The sequence below is a fragment of the Aotus nancymaae genome, unplaced genomic scaffold (genome assembly GCF_030222135.1).
Source record: "Aotus nancymaae isolate 86718 unplaced genomic scaffold, 86718_ANA_hifiasm-v0.15.2.pri h1tg000020l, whole genome shotgun sequence".
Taxonomy (NCBI): domain Eukaryota; kingdom Metazoa; phylum Chordata; class Mammalia; order Primates; family Aotidae; genus Aotus; species Aotus nancymaae.
The window spans coordinates 68,175,315-68,191,020 of record NW_026988432.1 but is presented as its reverse complement, the minus strand read 5'-3'; the positions used below and the strand labels follow the sequence as shown (position 1 = coordinate 68,191,020).

The 15,706-nt window shown below is 45.4% G+C and overlaps 1 protein-coding gene across 1 annotated transcript in view; it reads left to right on the top strand.

The window, feature by feature from the left end:
* Positions 1–2,809: 2,809 nt before the first annotated feature.
* Positions 2,810–15,706, top strand: part of GNAL (G protein subunit alpha L) — a 183,573-nt gene continuing 170,676 nt past the window's right edge. The window contains exon 1 of the mRNA XM_064379434.1: positions 2,810–3,173. Coding sequence (XP_064235504.1) covers positions 2,810–3,173 — 364 coding nt within the window. The remainder of the gene's footprint in view (positions 3,174–15,706) is intronic.

The window sequence follows — 15,706 nt, the reverse complement described above, 5'->3', positions numbered from 1 at the left end:
GTTTTTCTCCCAGCTCCAAACTGTATTCTCTGACATTTCAAGCCAGAAAGTATAGCCAGCTTCATGGGCCTGTGACCTGAGAATTCATACAAGGGCCACATGCAGGGTTGAATGTTCTGCTATCACTGTCTTGAAATTATTAGTTTTTCAATGAGAAGCCACATTTTAACGAATGTACATAAGTATAAAACTTCATCCTAGGCCTGGTGTGGAGGCCAAGGTGGGAGGATCCCTTGAGCCCAGGAGTATCAGATCAGCCTGGACAACATAGTGAGACCTTGTCTTTACTAAAAATAAAAAATTTTTAAATTAGCCAGGCCTGGTGGTGCACACCTCTAATCCTGGCTTTTCTGGAGCCTGAGGCAGGAGGATTATTTGAGCCCGGGAGTTCTACATTGCAGTGAGCTATGATCATGCCACTGCATTCCAGCCTGGGTGACAGAGAAAGCCCTGTCTTAAAAATATATATATATCCACACTGTATTTGTTTTCATTTTCAGCTGGCTTTAACATACAAACAAAATATCCTTCTTGTATGATACCGATAAAGTTTAGCTAATAAGTTGTAATAGAAAAACAATCGCTTATATTATACTGGGTCTCAGTATTTTCAAAAGCCTTCCTTGCCTCACATACTACTCTTCCCCACCCTGATTTAAACAGGACCCTCCCTTATACTCTGAGAATCTTGTTTTTATCTTTCGTAGCACTCACGTAATTTACAATTAATATATTTACCTCTGTTTTTATGATTGAATATATTTCTACCTAGAGCGCTGTCCCCGGGGCGTCAAATAGAAATATATTTATAGAATATATTTCTATAAACTCCATGAACCCATGTCTTTGCCTCATGCCTCACCCACCACCAACAAGAATGCCTAGCATACTGTAGGCACTTAATTAAATGGATGAATGGATAAATGGACAGATGGATGAGTGAATGAATAGTGAAAATGATAGTGATATTTAGTAACTTTTTCTATTTTCCCAAGTTAGGTTTTCTATAGTACTTTCTTTTGCTCAAAGATCTAAAACTATGTCATAATTTTGGCAAAATTTTGGGAACAATGTTAGGTCAAAAGTAGTACATATATACACATTTGTTATTAGTAGGACCCCCAAAAGAAGTGTGAATGCCAGATCTCCAACTTCTTGATTTAAAAATGTAATCCAGGCTGGGAGCAGTGGCTCACTCCTGTAATCCCAGCACTTAGGGAGGCGAGGTGGGTAGATCAGTTGAGGTCAGGAGTTCGAGACCAGCCTGGCCAACATGGTGAAACTGTCTCTACTAAAAATACTTTAAAAAACATAGATAGATAGATAGATAGAGACACACACACACCTGGGCGTGGTGGTAGGCACCTGTAGTCCCAGCTACTCAGGAGGCTGAGGCAGGAGAATCACTGGAACCTGGGAGGTGGAGGTTTCAGTGAGCCGAGATCGCGCCACTGCACTCCAGCCTTGGTGACAGAGGGAGATTGTCTCAAAAAAAAAAAAAAAAAAAGAAAAAGAAAAAAAAATCCAATGTAGCATTTACACGTGGTGCTGACGGGTACAGTGCACACTGTGCTTCACGCTCTGTTGTATTAAACAGTCTAATCTGGTGTGTTAATGAGATATTAGAGTATTTTAACTATCAGTTATAATATTCCACGTCATTTTCCCGGAAATCAAGAAGCATCATTTTCCCAGAAATCAAGAAGCACATAAAAACAGGAGGTTTTTCACAAGCTATATTGAAATGTTCACCTGTTGCAGAATCTGTATTAGATGATGTGCAATCAGTGGGAAATAACTGAAGACATGGGACCTCTGGCGGGCTTGTTTCTCAGCGTCGTGGAGGCAGCGCACCTAGTCTGAAAGCACATCTGCTCCCCTCTGCGCTATATTTTGGATGAAGAAAATACAGTGTAGAATCTTATTCTCATTCCAGCAAATATAAATAGTACATGGCAATTAATATGTGCTCGGTTTTCATTTTTAAGGGTGGAGATTGTTGAAAATGGTGTCGTGGACCAGACTCCAGAATTGATTTTGTAGAGGTCAAAGGTATCATACTAATAAAGTAAAGATAAAGAGTGTGCGGACATATGGGTAAGATAATGAGCAGAAAAGGGAGTGGCAAGGTGCAGAGATCTTTGCAACCAGTGTACTGGGGAAATTGAAGGCTTTAAAGCCACGGTCTCTATCCCTGCATCCGGCTTTCCGTTCTCAGTTACTGTGACCCAAGATCAAAGCCACCCTGGTTTTCTAATTGCCGCAACTGCGGCTCCAGGTGGTGGTGACTGAACAGCCACTGCAGCACTGTCCGCGGCTGCGCGCCGGGCTCAGACGGCAATATTTACGGTACAGAATACCCGCCCGCGCGACGGTATTTACGGTAACGGGAACCAGCTGCGCGGCAGTATTTACGGTAACTAAAGCCAAGCCAGGCAGCTGTATTTACGGTAGCGAGGGTTGGACCGGCGGCGGCATTTACGGTAACGAGGGCCGGGCTCGCGGAGGCCGGTCGGCTCTGCCCGCTCTGGGCGTTATCAAGTGATCGCCAGCCAAGTCGGCCACCACCCCCTGCACTGAGCGAAAAATGCAAAATGGCCCTCTGGGGCAGTGAGGGGCCGTGGCCCTCGGCCCAGGCCCGTTGCACCCCCTTTTCGCAGCTTGCGGCCGGCAGCGCCGAACGGGGTCCGGGTGCAGCCCCCTCCCGCCCCTCCTCAGCGGCGCCAGCCTGAACCGGGCGCGGGAACCAGGCCGCTCTCAGCTACCAACCCGCCCTAGTCCCGCGCTCCCTGCTCCGTGCCGCGCCCACATGGGTCTGTGCTACAGTCTGCGGCCGCTGCTTTTCGGGGGCCCAGGGGACGACCCCTGCGCGGCCTCGGAGCCGCGGGTGGAGGACGCGCAGCCCGCCCCGGCCCCGGCCCCGGCCCTAGTCCTAGTCCGGGCTGCCGCAGAGGACACGGCCAGAACCCCGCTCCCTCGAGGCGGCGGAGGGAGCCTGGCGTGCGCTCGGCCCAAAGAGGCCAAGCAGAAGGAGAAGCGGCGGCGCACGGAACAGCTGAGCGCCGAGGAGCGCGAGGCGGCCAAGGAGGCAAGGAAAGTGAGCCGGGGCATCGACCGCATTCTGCGCGAGCAGAAGCGCGACCTGCAGCAGACGCACCGGCTCCTGCTGCTCGGTAGGTCCCGGCCGCGCGGCCAGCGGACGCCCCGGGGACAGCGCTCGGGGGCCGCGGGGTCGGCGGGGACCGGGGAGCGGCGACGGGAGGGACTCCTGAATCCTGGGACTGGCGGCGGGCGCGGACGGGCTACAGAGCGTTTACGCTGTGGGCAGAATGGTTTCCCCTGACCTAGCCGGGAGCACACAACCGGCTGATTCTGCTCTTCTCGGTGCCTCGAGCTTTCTGCAGCTCGCTCGCTCTAATTAATAAGCCTCTCTGGGAAGTCTCCCCCTCGACTGATCGCCTTCCACAGGGTCTAATCCCCGGGGATGTCTACCCAAGCCTCTCGCTTCCTGCCACACGAGGAGTCTGGCACTTTGTTTTGAGAACACAGATGAAAGGAGATTTATAAAGCCTTTTAGCTTAGCCTCAAAGCTTTTATTCCAATCACGGTGTTGTGGGTGGGTGTGGCCTGCCTTTTGAGAAAGAACTTGAGCTGCACTTGCGTTTTACTGTGGAAGCTCAACCCCGGCGCTGGGAGGTTTGCTTCGCTTGAGGACCAGCAGCACGAGAGGGTGGCGAGCCCCAGCGTCCTGGCTCTGTAACTGCGTGGGGGAGGGCGGGCGCAGAATCCCAGCGTTTTCAAGGAACCAAATGCTTGCTCTCCTAGTAGTATTTTTCAGAGCTTAGCTATAGCAAGTACGTGTGCTCCTACGAGTTACAGAAAACGTGGGTCTACGCGCTCTACCGTAAAATGGAAAAAAAACCCCACCATTATTTCCTGATACTACTTGTTGCCTTTTAAATTTTAAGACAAAATAATAATAATTGGGCTTTTGATCCCAATTTTGTGAGATGTAAGGAATAATAGTTGTTCAGGTCTGTGCTCTCTTTTATGCCTGGGAAAAGGAGCTATTCCATGACTTTAGCAAGATGCCTGCTTATAAGTGAATGCAACTTTTTTTTATGATCTAGAATACAATAAATATTGAGTTTGAGAGGACTTGCCCACTGCAAGAATGAATAATTTAAAACAACATAAACCTAGCTGTTGTATCTGGTGAAATATCTGATTTCTAAAGCAAAGGGAAATGGTTTTGAAGACACAACAAAAAACCAGTAAATACGCAGATTAACTCAACAGGGACGCGGGCTGAGCAGCAGCAGAGCTCTCGCCTCCAGTGCTCACCTCCAGAATATGCAGAGCACGTGTTTCCAGAGGTCTGAGGATACAGAAGTGGAACTTTAAAATTTCATACCTTGTTAAACCATTATTGGTGTGTGTGGACAAAATAAGTCTTCAGATATGCAAATACTCAAAGTATACCCTCACCCACATATTTTTCTGGAAAGAAACAAACAAACAAACAAAAAATAGAGACAGAACGGTGGCTCATGCCTGTAATCCCAGCACTTTGAGAGGCTGAGGCTGGTGGATCACTTGATCTCATGAGTTCAAGACCAGCCTGGGTGACATGGTAAAACCCTGTCTTTACAAAAAATACAAAAATTAGCCGGGTGGTACGCTGGAGACCCTGTCTCAAAAATAAATAAATAAATAAATAAATAAATAAATAAATAAATAAATAAATAGAGACAAGTCTCATGTGTTGGCCAGGCTGATCTCAAACTCCTGGCCTCAAGTGATCCACGCACATCAGCATCCTGAAGTGATGGAATTACAGGCCTGAACCACCATGCCCAGCCTGGAAAGACATTAATTAGAAGTTATTCCAGCCAAAAATTTTTTAAATGCGTCAAATTAAAACAATTCAAAAGGGGAGAATCTTTTTAAAGGGGGAGAGAATTGTCATCTCAAGAAACTAGCAGAGAAGAATAAGACAAATAGGATCAGGAGTTATGACAATATACTGTTGTTTTGATGTGATTATACAGTTGAACATAATTTTAAAATAATAAAAATATATGGGAAGCAGAAAATGCTTTATATATAGTAAAAATAAGACTGTGAATCTGTGAAAAACAATGGGACTAGATATGGTCCGAAGAATAGAATGGTGATCTCTAGAGTCAGCTTCTTGTAACACCTTTGAATGTACTCTTTGAAGACATCATCTTATAACCTCATAGTTTATATATCAGCATCATATCTGAAGTGACATCAAATCAAATGACTCTCTCTATATGCTGCTTTTCCCAGATTTTCAGGGAAAGTGTATTGTATCCTCCACCCAAGGATATCTACACTAAAACACATACTGTTGACATTGTTTATTAGATTTTATATAGATTTGAGTTAAACACACAAAGGTTCTTGATTTTATTAGGCTTTAAAATGGATTTAGCTGGAAATTTTTTAGTCAGAAACATGACATATTGACCATTAATATCCTCAGATGATTGCTTCTGCTGCCATTGTGTTTAACAGCCATATATTCTTGCTCACTGACCCCATTCATTTGTTTATTTTGAAAATGTGCACTGAGAGATGGGCATTGGATTCAGAGACCTCAGACTCAGTTCCGGAAGGTGCACTCGCTCCAGCGGTGTCCTTTCTTTCTTTTTTTTTTTTTTTCCCCAGGACTTTAGGATGCTGAGGTGGGCAGATCACTTGAGGCCCGGAGTTCAAGACCAGCCTGGGCAACGTAGTGAGACTTCATCTCCAGTTTTTTTTTTTTTTTGAGACACTTTGAGACAAAGGGTCTCACTTTGTCACTCAGGCTGGAATGCAGTGGTGTGATCACAGCTCACTGCAGCCTGGACCTCTTGAGCTCAAGCAATCCTCCTGCCTCAGCCCCACAAGTAGCTGGGACTACCGGTGCACGCCACCACAGTTGGCTAACTTTTGTATTTTATGTAGAGATGGGATTGCACCATGTTACCCAGGCTGGTCTTGGACTCCTGACATCAAGTGATCCACCCATCTCGGCCTCCCAAAGTGCTGGGATTACAGGCGTGGGCCACTGTGTCCAGTCAAGTGCCCTTTGTCACCCCAGCCCTGCTAGTTTGAGGTGAGTCCTGTCTCCCATCATGATGAGTCCTCGAGGAGACCTTCCCAGAGTCCTCCAGTGGAAATACCATTGTTTTTTCTTCACCTTTCATTGACTGTGTTCACCACCTTCCTATTGGGGAAGGGTCACCACGTTCCACCCAACCACCCCTTTAATACGATTCTTTTCCCACATTGTTATTTGAATTTTAAATGCTCGACTATAGATAGGATTTGTGTTTTTTACTTTTTTCAATTATTTCTTGTTATTGTTTGTGTATTTTCTATTTCTCTGTCTGGAATACATCTTTTAAGAAGGAAGCAATCTCTTTGGGACATTTGCTGGGTCTTTTTTTTTTGTATCAGAATGCTGGCATGATTTTAATCTGTGTCTTTAGGTGCTCTCAGAGGAGTTGCCTGGTGCACACATGCTCACGTGCGCGCACACACACACAAAACACAGAAGGAACATTCTTCACTCTAGGGTTTTGATGACTTCTTTCCAAGTAAATGTCTCTTTCTTAATTAATGCAGAAGTGACCAAGAAAAGACAACTGTTTTAGAGTTCTGCAGCAGCCTTGAGCTCGTCCTTACTAACTTGCTGTCTTCATTTTTTGCCACAGCCTCCTGTGGCACCATGGCTTTCAAAATCAAAAGAAATCCCAATATTCTGGCTATTCCTTAACGCTTCTGAACTCACAAAAGCATGACACATCCTCACAGCCTTAAAGAGAATGCAGTGAGATTGTTGCGTTTAAGTCAAAACTTTTATGTTGTATAACTTGTTATAAACTGTTATATCAATGATACTAACTAAAATTTGATAGACTGGAAACTGCCTTTGTTTACGTGAAGCCTAATTTCATCCCAGGGATTTAGCTAATTCTTTCACCTGGCAAAACACCAGAAGTTCAGAGCACTCTGTCAAAAATTCTCTCTTGGACTTGCCAACCCTCTCATGTTTATTCACATGATTAGTACTGGCCCTGAAAACAGACTCGAGCTGTTGTAGCTCCTGGTGCGTAGATGTGTCATTGGAATATATAAGCATTTTTTGAATACTTCTTTCAACATTTGGGGATATCCTATGATCCACTAAAAGATGCAGAGGGGTGTGTGTGATGGATAGAGCATGGCACTGAAGTCAGACAGACCTCGTCCAAGGCCCTTAGCACCCGTATCCTTCAATTACATGAACTTAGGTAGACCTCCCTAGAGCTTCAGTTTCCATCTCAATGATAATCCTGATGCTACTGGCTTAGAGAGGAATAAATGAAATTAACAGAAATGATGTTTATAAATTCACACAATGAGATCACACATCCTAGCAAAGCACATCCAGCCCCAGGTGCACTCAGCCCACTGTGTGAGCCAGGATGAAGCCCAGGCAGGCTGGCCTTGCCAAACAACATTAGCCAGTGACTACAAGGCCAGCTGGAGGCAGGTGCAACAGTCCAGTCAAGAGATCTGAGGAGGCTGGGCGTGGTGGCACACACCTGTAATACTACTATTTTGGGGGACTGAGGTGGGCGGATCACCTGAGGTCAGGAGTTTGAGACCAGCCTGGCCAACATGGTGAAACCCCATCTCTACTAAAAATACAAAAATTAGCTGGGCATGGTGGCGGGTGCCTGTAATCCTAGCTTCTTGAGAGGCTGAGGTGGGAGGATCACTTGAACCTGGGAGGTGGAGATTGCAGTGTGTCAAGATCGTGCCATTGCACTCCAGCCTGGGAGACAGAGCAAGACTCAGTCTCAGAAAAAAAAAAAGAGAGAGAGAGATGTGAGGAGGCGACCTCAGTCATATGCGGTGATGATGACAGGAGGGGGCAGGCCTGTCTGTGGGTGTGGGCAAAATGGAATCTCAGGTACCCAGTGGCTGATGAGATGGAGGGAAAGAAGAACATCTGGATGAAGGAATGTCACTGAACCCTTCAGTAAAATGGTGAGGACATTCTCTGAGTGAGGAATTTAAGAGGAAGAAGCAGATGGAGAAAGAAGAGAACAGTGAGCTCCTGTCTAGATGTGTTGAGACTGAGGGGCCTTAGGTATGTAGCAGCCAGTGGCTGGAGAGCAGCTGCGCATTTGCCATTGGTCTCAGGGAGGCTGCAGAGCCAGAGATGGATGTGGCACCCAGAGTCATTCGTGCACTGGCCAGGTTGGACAGGCCACCTGGGGAGCACATGCCACCCAGAGAGTACACGTCACCCTGGGAGGACATGCAGAGTGAGAAGGGAAATGAGGAGGGCCAAGGATAGGAGGACTCCAGCCTTTCAAAGGGGGCTGGAGGGAGAAGAGTACAAAGAATGACAGAGGGCTGGGAGCAGCCAAGAAAGGAAGAGGTTTGAGGAGGAAGGCAGTGGTCAGTCGGGAGCTCGGGGGTAAGGAGGGCTGAGAAGGAATCCACTGGGTGTGCAGGTTCATAGCCTGGCAGGTGCAGGAGAAGAGACAGGAAGGCACTGAAGCAGCGACGGTGCCTGCTTTTGGGAGGACTTTGCTGCTACAGGATAGAACAGATGTGCCTACTCCTGCACCCTGTGCCATCCAGGAAACAGCCAGGAAAGTGATGGATAAGACTGGAATGGTGAATGCTCCTGGAGGTGAAGAGACGAGGGCAGGAGAGGAATTGAGGAATTGCTGATCTTTGTTTGACTCCGGCTATGCGTCCACTTTCTAAACACTCAGGTGCCTGGACTCAGCCTCAGCTCCTCCAGCACAAGTGACTTTCCCTGTTAAGGGTTTCAGACTAATGTGTCATTCAGAGTGAAATTCTTTAGTGGTAAGCAGGTGTTTCAGTTGAGTTGAGACCAAAAGACCTAGCTAACTCAGGTATCTAGCTAATTTGATTAGTCTATGAAAAGTTTCCAAAGATTAGCATTTTCAAAGATAAGACCTAACTCCAAGGCCAAAATCAACTGATAATATTGAAAGTGATAATCAGAAGATCTCCAAAACCCCTCTGCATAAATCCGAATAAGGAGCCCTAGATCATTATTTCTCTATCCTCACAGCACTCAGGATAATTTACTTTGAGTCTACATTTATTTATTTTTATTTTTATTTATTTATTTTTTGGGGACAGAGTCTCTCTCTGTTGCCCAGGCTGGAGTGCAGTGGTGCCGTCTTGGCTCGCTGCAACCTCTGACTCCCAGGTTCAAGTGACTCTCTTGCCTCAGCCTCTCAAGTAGCTGGAGTCACAGGTGCCCCTACCACAACCGGCTTTTTTTTTTTTTTTTTTTTTTTTTTTTTTTAGTAGAAATGGTTTTCACCATGTTGGACAGGCTTATCTTGAACTCCTGACTTCTGGTGATCTGCCTGCCTCGGCCTCCCAAAGTACTGGGATTACAGGCATGAGCCACTATTTTATTAAAAAATAAATTTATTAATACTTAGTTGTTGGGCTTTGTTTTGTTTTTTTTGGTTATGGGTTTTTTTGGGGGGTGGGGCTTGGCTTTAAGCCGAAACCAACTCTTTGCTAAAAAAACAGAAAATTACCTTCTGTCATCTGAAGCAGTGACTCTAAGTATGTTTAGGGGTCAAGTGAAAACTATTCCCTGTTTTTTCAGAATTCCCTTGCTAGGGATGGACAGACAGTGCACAGAGGACTTCCAGGGCAGGGAAACCGCTCCATGTGATTCATTAAGAGTGGACAATGTCACCACATACAAAAGAGGGAATCCTAGTGTAACATTTCCAGCCCTGTGGACTCTGGGTGGCAATGATGCATTAGGGTAGGTTCATGGACTGCAGTCCTCTGTAAGGGATGCTGCTGGTGGGGAGGCCAGGCCTGTGGGGAAAGGGAGTACATGGCAGCTGTACTCTGTACCATCCTCTCAATTTTTCTGTGAACCTAAAACTGCTCCAAATAATAGGCTTTTTGTTTTAGTCTCTTACTAAGAAAAGAGGTCAGTGAAGGATTTTGTCCTTGAATTAAGATCCCAAGAGGAGGAGCTGGTGGAGAAGAATAGGATAGCACAGTGGCCAGAGCAGATGGGTGTAGTGTTCTTCTAATGAGCCCGTCTAGGGGCCATAAGCTGATGGCCCTACTCTTGAAAAGCACAGGTCAGTTAACCACAGCAGGAAAGATAGCAGCCCATTATTGAAAGCTGTGGTTTATAAATAAAAAAGCATCATTTAAAGACTTTTTCAACTGCAGTTCTGGGGTTAAATTATTCTTAGCAAAGAAAGTCCTCTAGACATGCACTGAAGTGTCAGTACCTCCCTAGAGAAGGGAAGGGCACACACACGCCACCCCTGCAAGCCACTTGGCTTGGCTTGGCCCTGTGTCCCATCCTGCAAGGCTGCCCCATGTCTACCTCATCAGGAGGAATCATGGGATTGTTGCCTAGCTGTTATCAGGTGTTACACCAAATGCCACTGAAGCCGCGAGTTAGAGAAGCTGCCCAACAAAATCTTCAAGGGTTAGACAGCTCTCTCCAACCCTTCCCGCTGTGATTTCATTTGCTGCTCTGGGAAAATGTTATTTAGTGAGAGGCAGGTCAACCTGCCAACTGATGGAGGATTGAGGAAGACAGTAAACACACTGTGACATCCTCTTTCTCTACTCTTAGCAGAAGAGCCTTGGAGAAGGTGTAGGTTGCATCACTATGCTTTGGATTAATGCTCACTTGGTGTGTTCTTCTGTAGTTGAAGTGAATTTTCCTTCTAAGGAAATGAACTTCTCCCAGGAAAAGCATAAGAAGAGAATATTTTGACATAAACAGGAAAATAAGCCATGATAGTACCCACACTTTGAGTCACAAGGGAAAAGTTCACTTTATTCATCAAATCCCTTATATTACTCACCAGCTGCAAACATCTGCACCTCTGCAAGGGTCTACTCTGTGCCAGGTTCTTCTCTGGCCAATGTGGAGATTCCACGAGGCAGACAGCATAGCCCAGCCCTGGAAAAGTTCACTGTGTCGTTGAAGAGAAAGGACAAGGACCTAAGAGAAAAATACCATTCTGAGCCTGCACGTGCTCGGAGACAAATGGCAACAGTGTGGGTCAAGAACATGATTCCAGGGATTCACGTGGAAACCTCTCAATAATATGATGGGCGTCCCCCTGCCTTAGGATATTTTATGAGTTGGGAGGAACAAGGGAGGTAGGAACTTAATAGTTTAATGTTGATATTTGCACATAAATGCATAATACTGGCCAGGCAGGGCAATGGCTCACGCCTGTAATCCCAACACTTTGGGAGGCCAAGGTGGGCAGATAGCTTGAGGTCAGAAGTTCGAGAGCAACCTGGCCACCATGGTGAAACCCCATCTCTACTAAAAATACAAAACTTAGCCAGGCATGGTGGCGGGTACCTGTAATCCCAGTTACTTGGGAGGCTGAAACAGGAGGTTGCAGTGAGCCGAGAGTGCACCATTGCACTTCAACCTAGGCGACAGAGCAAGACTGTCTCAAATGATAATAATCATCATCATAAAAGCATAATGCTGTTATTGATCCTGGGTGCAAACTATAAGCAGAAGCAGCTGTGAAATCTGTTCCAAGTTTGCACCTGGCAGCTGGTTTCCTGTTCGTCAAGGAGCTGCTGAAAGAACCCAGAAGCACCCACAGCTCCCAGAATGTAGCAGCAACCTAGAGTGATTACCTAATGGAATTGATGCTTCAAGAAAATGAAGAAAGTTTAAGCAACAGTGTGCAGTGCTATCAAACAGGAAGGAAACTGCTGCTTTTATCTCCAGCCATCAAAGTGCTCCACAAGTCAATATTAGAAGCTGCATTTTATAGATCGCACCATCACAGGAGGTTGGAGATTGTCTGTAAATCAGCATGAAGAAGAAAAATGAAAAGCCTTTTTTTCCCCCCAAGAAATCCACTCATTGTGAACTTCAAGTGCTGTTTGTTATTTAATCGAAACCACTGACCACATTAAGGCAATGAACACTCTGTTCATTTACTACTGCTGTAAGAACAACATCAGATTTTTTTAAAGCTGTGATTAAAATGGGTGTTTTTTTTAAGTTGTGGTTAAAGTGTTAAAACTTTTGGAGGAGGGAGCAGATAACTAATTCAGAATCCAGCCATCAGCTACTCTCCCCTGTACAGTCTGTAGGACATTTTTGGCAGTGGAGTTCTAAATTAACTCCTCTTGTCTAGGTGGGAAGAGAATCACTGAAAGGAAGGTGGATAAAAAGTGACAAAAGGGAATCTTTAATTTGGCTGCAGAGAAGCAGTTGTATTTTACAGGTACTTTGGGAGCATCTAGAGAATGTGATTTGGAGTCTGCCAGCCAGGAGGCCACAGGAGAAACACAGGTCAGCGCCAGAATCATAGAGCACACATTTGCCTCGACCCCAGCTGCATTTTCTTTTCTGGGAAAATATCAGCCACTGGAATTAGGCCAGACACAGAAATCTGTAGACATAAAGCTCGCCAGCAGAACAAGACTCAGAATGGCAAGAGTGGCCCCAGGAAGGAATCAGTACCGAGCAAGAGGCAAGTGCTGATCCCAGAGCCGGCCTCCTTCTCCCCAATCACCCTCAGAGGCTGGTGTAGACAAACCACAAGCCCACAGCTGTCCTGGTGAGGAAGCCCAGAACAAGGCCCAAGCCAGCATAGCCCCGAGAGTGAGAATACACCACAGATCAATCAGCGGCTTGATTTGTAGAGCAACTTGTCTATTGAGAAGGACATCAGTAGTGCTGTGTTATGGGTTTCTATTTGTTTATTCAGTAGCAATTACTGACATCAGTGGCACATCTGCCATGTCCTAGGTTCTGTCAGGTATCAGTCTACAAACTGGAGCTGTCTCTGGAGCTGTCCTGTGTGCTCAGGAGCTTATGACCTTGTGAGGGAGACAAAGGCATCAACCAGCCATTGCAGCACAGCATAAAATGCATTCATGCAGGCACAGAAGATGGTGGGAGCAGCCCACCCCAGTGAGAAGGGGAGGCGGGACAGAGGAGGAGGGAGGCGGGACAGAGGAGGAGGGCAGCAGCATCCAAGAGCCCTCCCACTGAAAAAAAAAAATTATAGCTGAGTGTGGTGGCTCACTCTTGTAATCCCAGCACTTTGGGAGGCTGAGGCAGTGGATCACTTGAGGTCAGGAATTCCAGACCATCCTGGCCGGCATAGCGAAACCCTGTCTCTACTACAAATACAATACAAAAATTAGGTGGGCATGGTGGCGCTTGCCTGTAGTCCCAGCAACTCAGGAGCCTGAGGCAGGAGAATCGCTTGAACCCAGGAGGCAGAGGTTACAATGAGCCAAGATCGCGCCACTGCACTCCAGCCTGAGCAAGATTCCATCTTAAAAACAAAAAAAAATCAAATTTGTAGAGTATTTTTCTGTTCTTAAAATCAACAACTTTGTGAAACCCCTCATTTTGAGAGGCTCATTGGAAAGCAGCAGGTGCCACATAGAGCAAATGAAAAATAAAACACTCCACACATTGTGCATAGTTTTATCGAAATTCCTACATCTACTTTGTTTAAAATCCATTTAGAATATGCCCTAATTGATTTATGTAACCTATAAGGAAGTGTCCCTCTTTTTTAAGAAAATATAGAAACGTGTTATTTGTTATAGGTTTTCATTGTACAAAGGAATTCAATGTGCTGAAAAGAACCAATACAATATGGAGAAAATAGTGCCAGTTAAGAAACAGTTACGTGACTCTTTATCTCTGAAATTATTTTAACTGGTACTTTGTTTTATAATTACTTTTTAATGTAACAGGCTCCTGAACATCAGCTATTTGATAAGTGCTGCATGGAACTAAAAAGCATGCCGAGCTATGGTTGATCCAATAGACTTCCCTGTGTCTAATGGAGGATGGTATTTAATGTTCAGATCCATTTCCCTCTTTTGCTCTAATGACGTTTTTTACAGAAGTAATGCTCTCCACCCTTGGCTTGGGTACAATAATGTAATGAGCTTGGAACAGGGGATAGGAAGCCCAGTGTCAATGGGCACATGCACACACACTCTTTGTGGCCGTGTTAACCCTTGCTGCCTGGGGACTGATGGAGGCAGGCCGCACCCCAGTCTGTGGCCTCGGAAGAAAAGCATCTTAGTTCTGCTGGTGATGTTCAACCTCAGCCTTTCCTTCACCTAAATTCCTACAGGTTATCCTAACTGCAAATAGGATAAATCAATTTTAATTAGTTATAGCTGAAATGTTCATCTAGGAAAATAGAGGATGGGTTTCTAGAGTAATGGCAAAATCCTGTTATTCAACCCACAATACAAAGGAAACAGCACTGGTGTTCTTCAGTGGAGCCCGAACTTTGCGGGTCCCACAGTGAGTCACACCCTTCTGCACTCCCTGATCACACAGTGGGTCACACCACGGAACACATCGTGGATCACACATGTGGATTATACCCTAAGTCACAGCCTGGATCACGCAGTGTATTTGGAATTACGGCTTGGAATGCCAGGAACAGTATTCCCACTCCCTACCACACAGTCACCCTGGCCTCCAAAGCAGGCCTTCCATTTAACCCTTTGCTGTGACTTCACTATGCCCTGAGTAGCCCAAGGTGCAACTTATGGCCCAGGGTCTTTGGGCTGAAAGTGGGAATAGTGAGGAATGGGCCTGGGGTGATCAGTGAGTAGTAATGATAAGCACCTCCCTCTGTAATATGTGTCCCAACTCCTGCTAACCCACAGGCACAGAGGGAGAGGAGCTCAGTTGTCTGGCCCACTTCCAGGCTCCCTCCCCAGTTTCCAGACCCAGCCACGAAGCCCACTCCAGGGTCTTTGGACTCCATCTCTTGCATTTTGCCTCCATTCTTCCTTAATATCACTATTTCCTTTTAATTTCTCCTTATCATAGCTTGCTCTTACCTAGAACATTTTATTTCTTCCTGTGAAATTATTAATGGAGGTGAAGGTTAAGTCCATTACCAAAATTTTTTTTAATTTAACTGCGTTTTTAAGATATAATTGAAATGCGTACAGAGAAGAGCACATATTATCAAGTGTACAATTTGGTTAGTTTTGACGTGTATACACCCAAGAGCATATCCGTCACCTCTGAAAGTCTCCTCTTGCCTCTTTGAGTTGATTTATTTATTTTTATCATGGTGAGAACACTTAACATGAGATCTACCCTCTTAAAAAGTTTGTACTGTTCTATACGGGGACAATATTGTACAGCAGAGCTCTACAACTTAATCATCTTGCGTGTCTGAAATGTTATACCCATTGAATAGCAACTCTCCACTTTCCTATCCCCTAAACCCTAGAAATGACCATGCTACTCTCTGCTTCTGTGAGTTTGACTATTATGGATCCTCATATAAATGGAATCATGCAGTATTTCTCCTTCCATAAGTGGCTTGTTTAACTTAGCATACTGTCCTCCAGGTTCATCCATGTTGTTGCGTCTGGCAGCATTCCCTACTTTTTTAAGGCTGAATAATATTCTATTGTATGTATGTTCCGCATTTTCTTTCTTTATTCACCTGCCAGTGGACATTTAGGTTGCTTCAGTATCTTGGCTATTGTGAAAAACGCTGCAGCAAACATAAGAGTGCAGCTCTCTCCTGGAGATTCCGATTTCAATTCTTTTGAATATATACCCAGAAGTGGGATGGCTGGATTTTATGGTAATTCTATGTTTTTTTATTTTTTA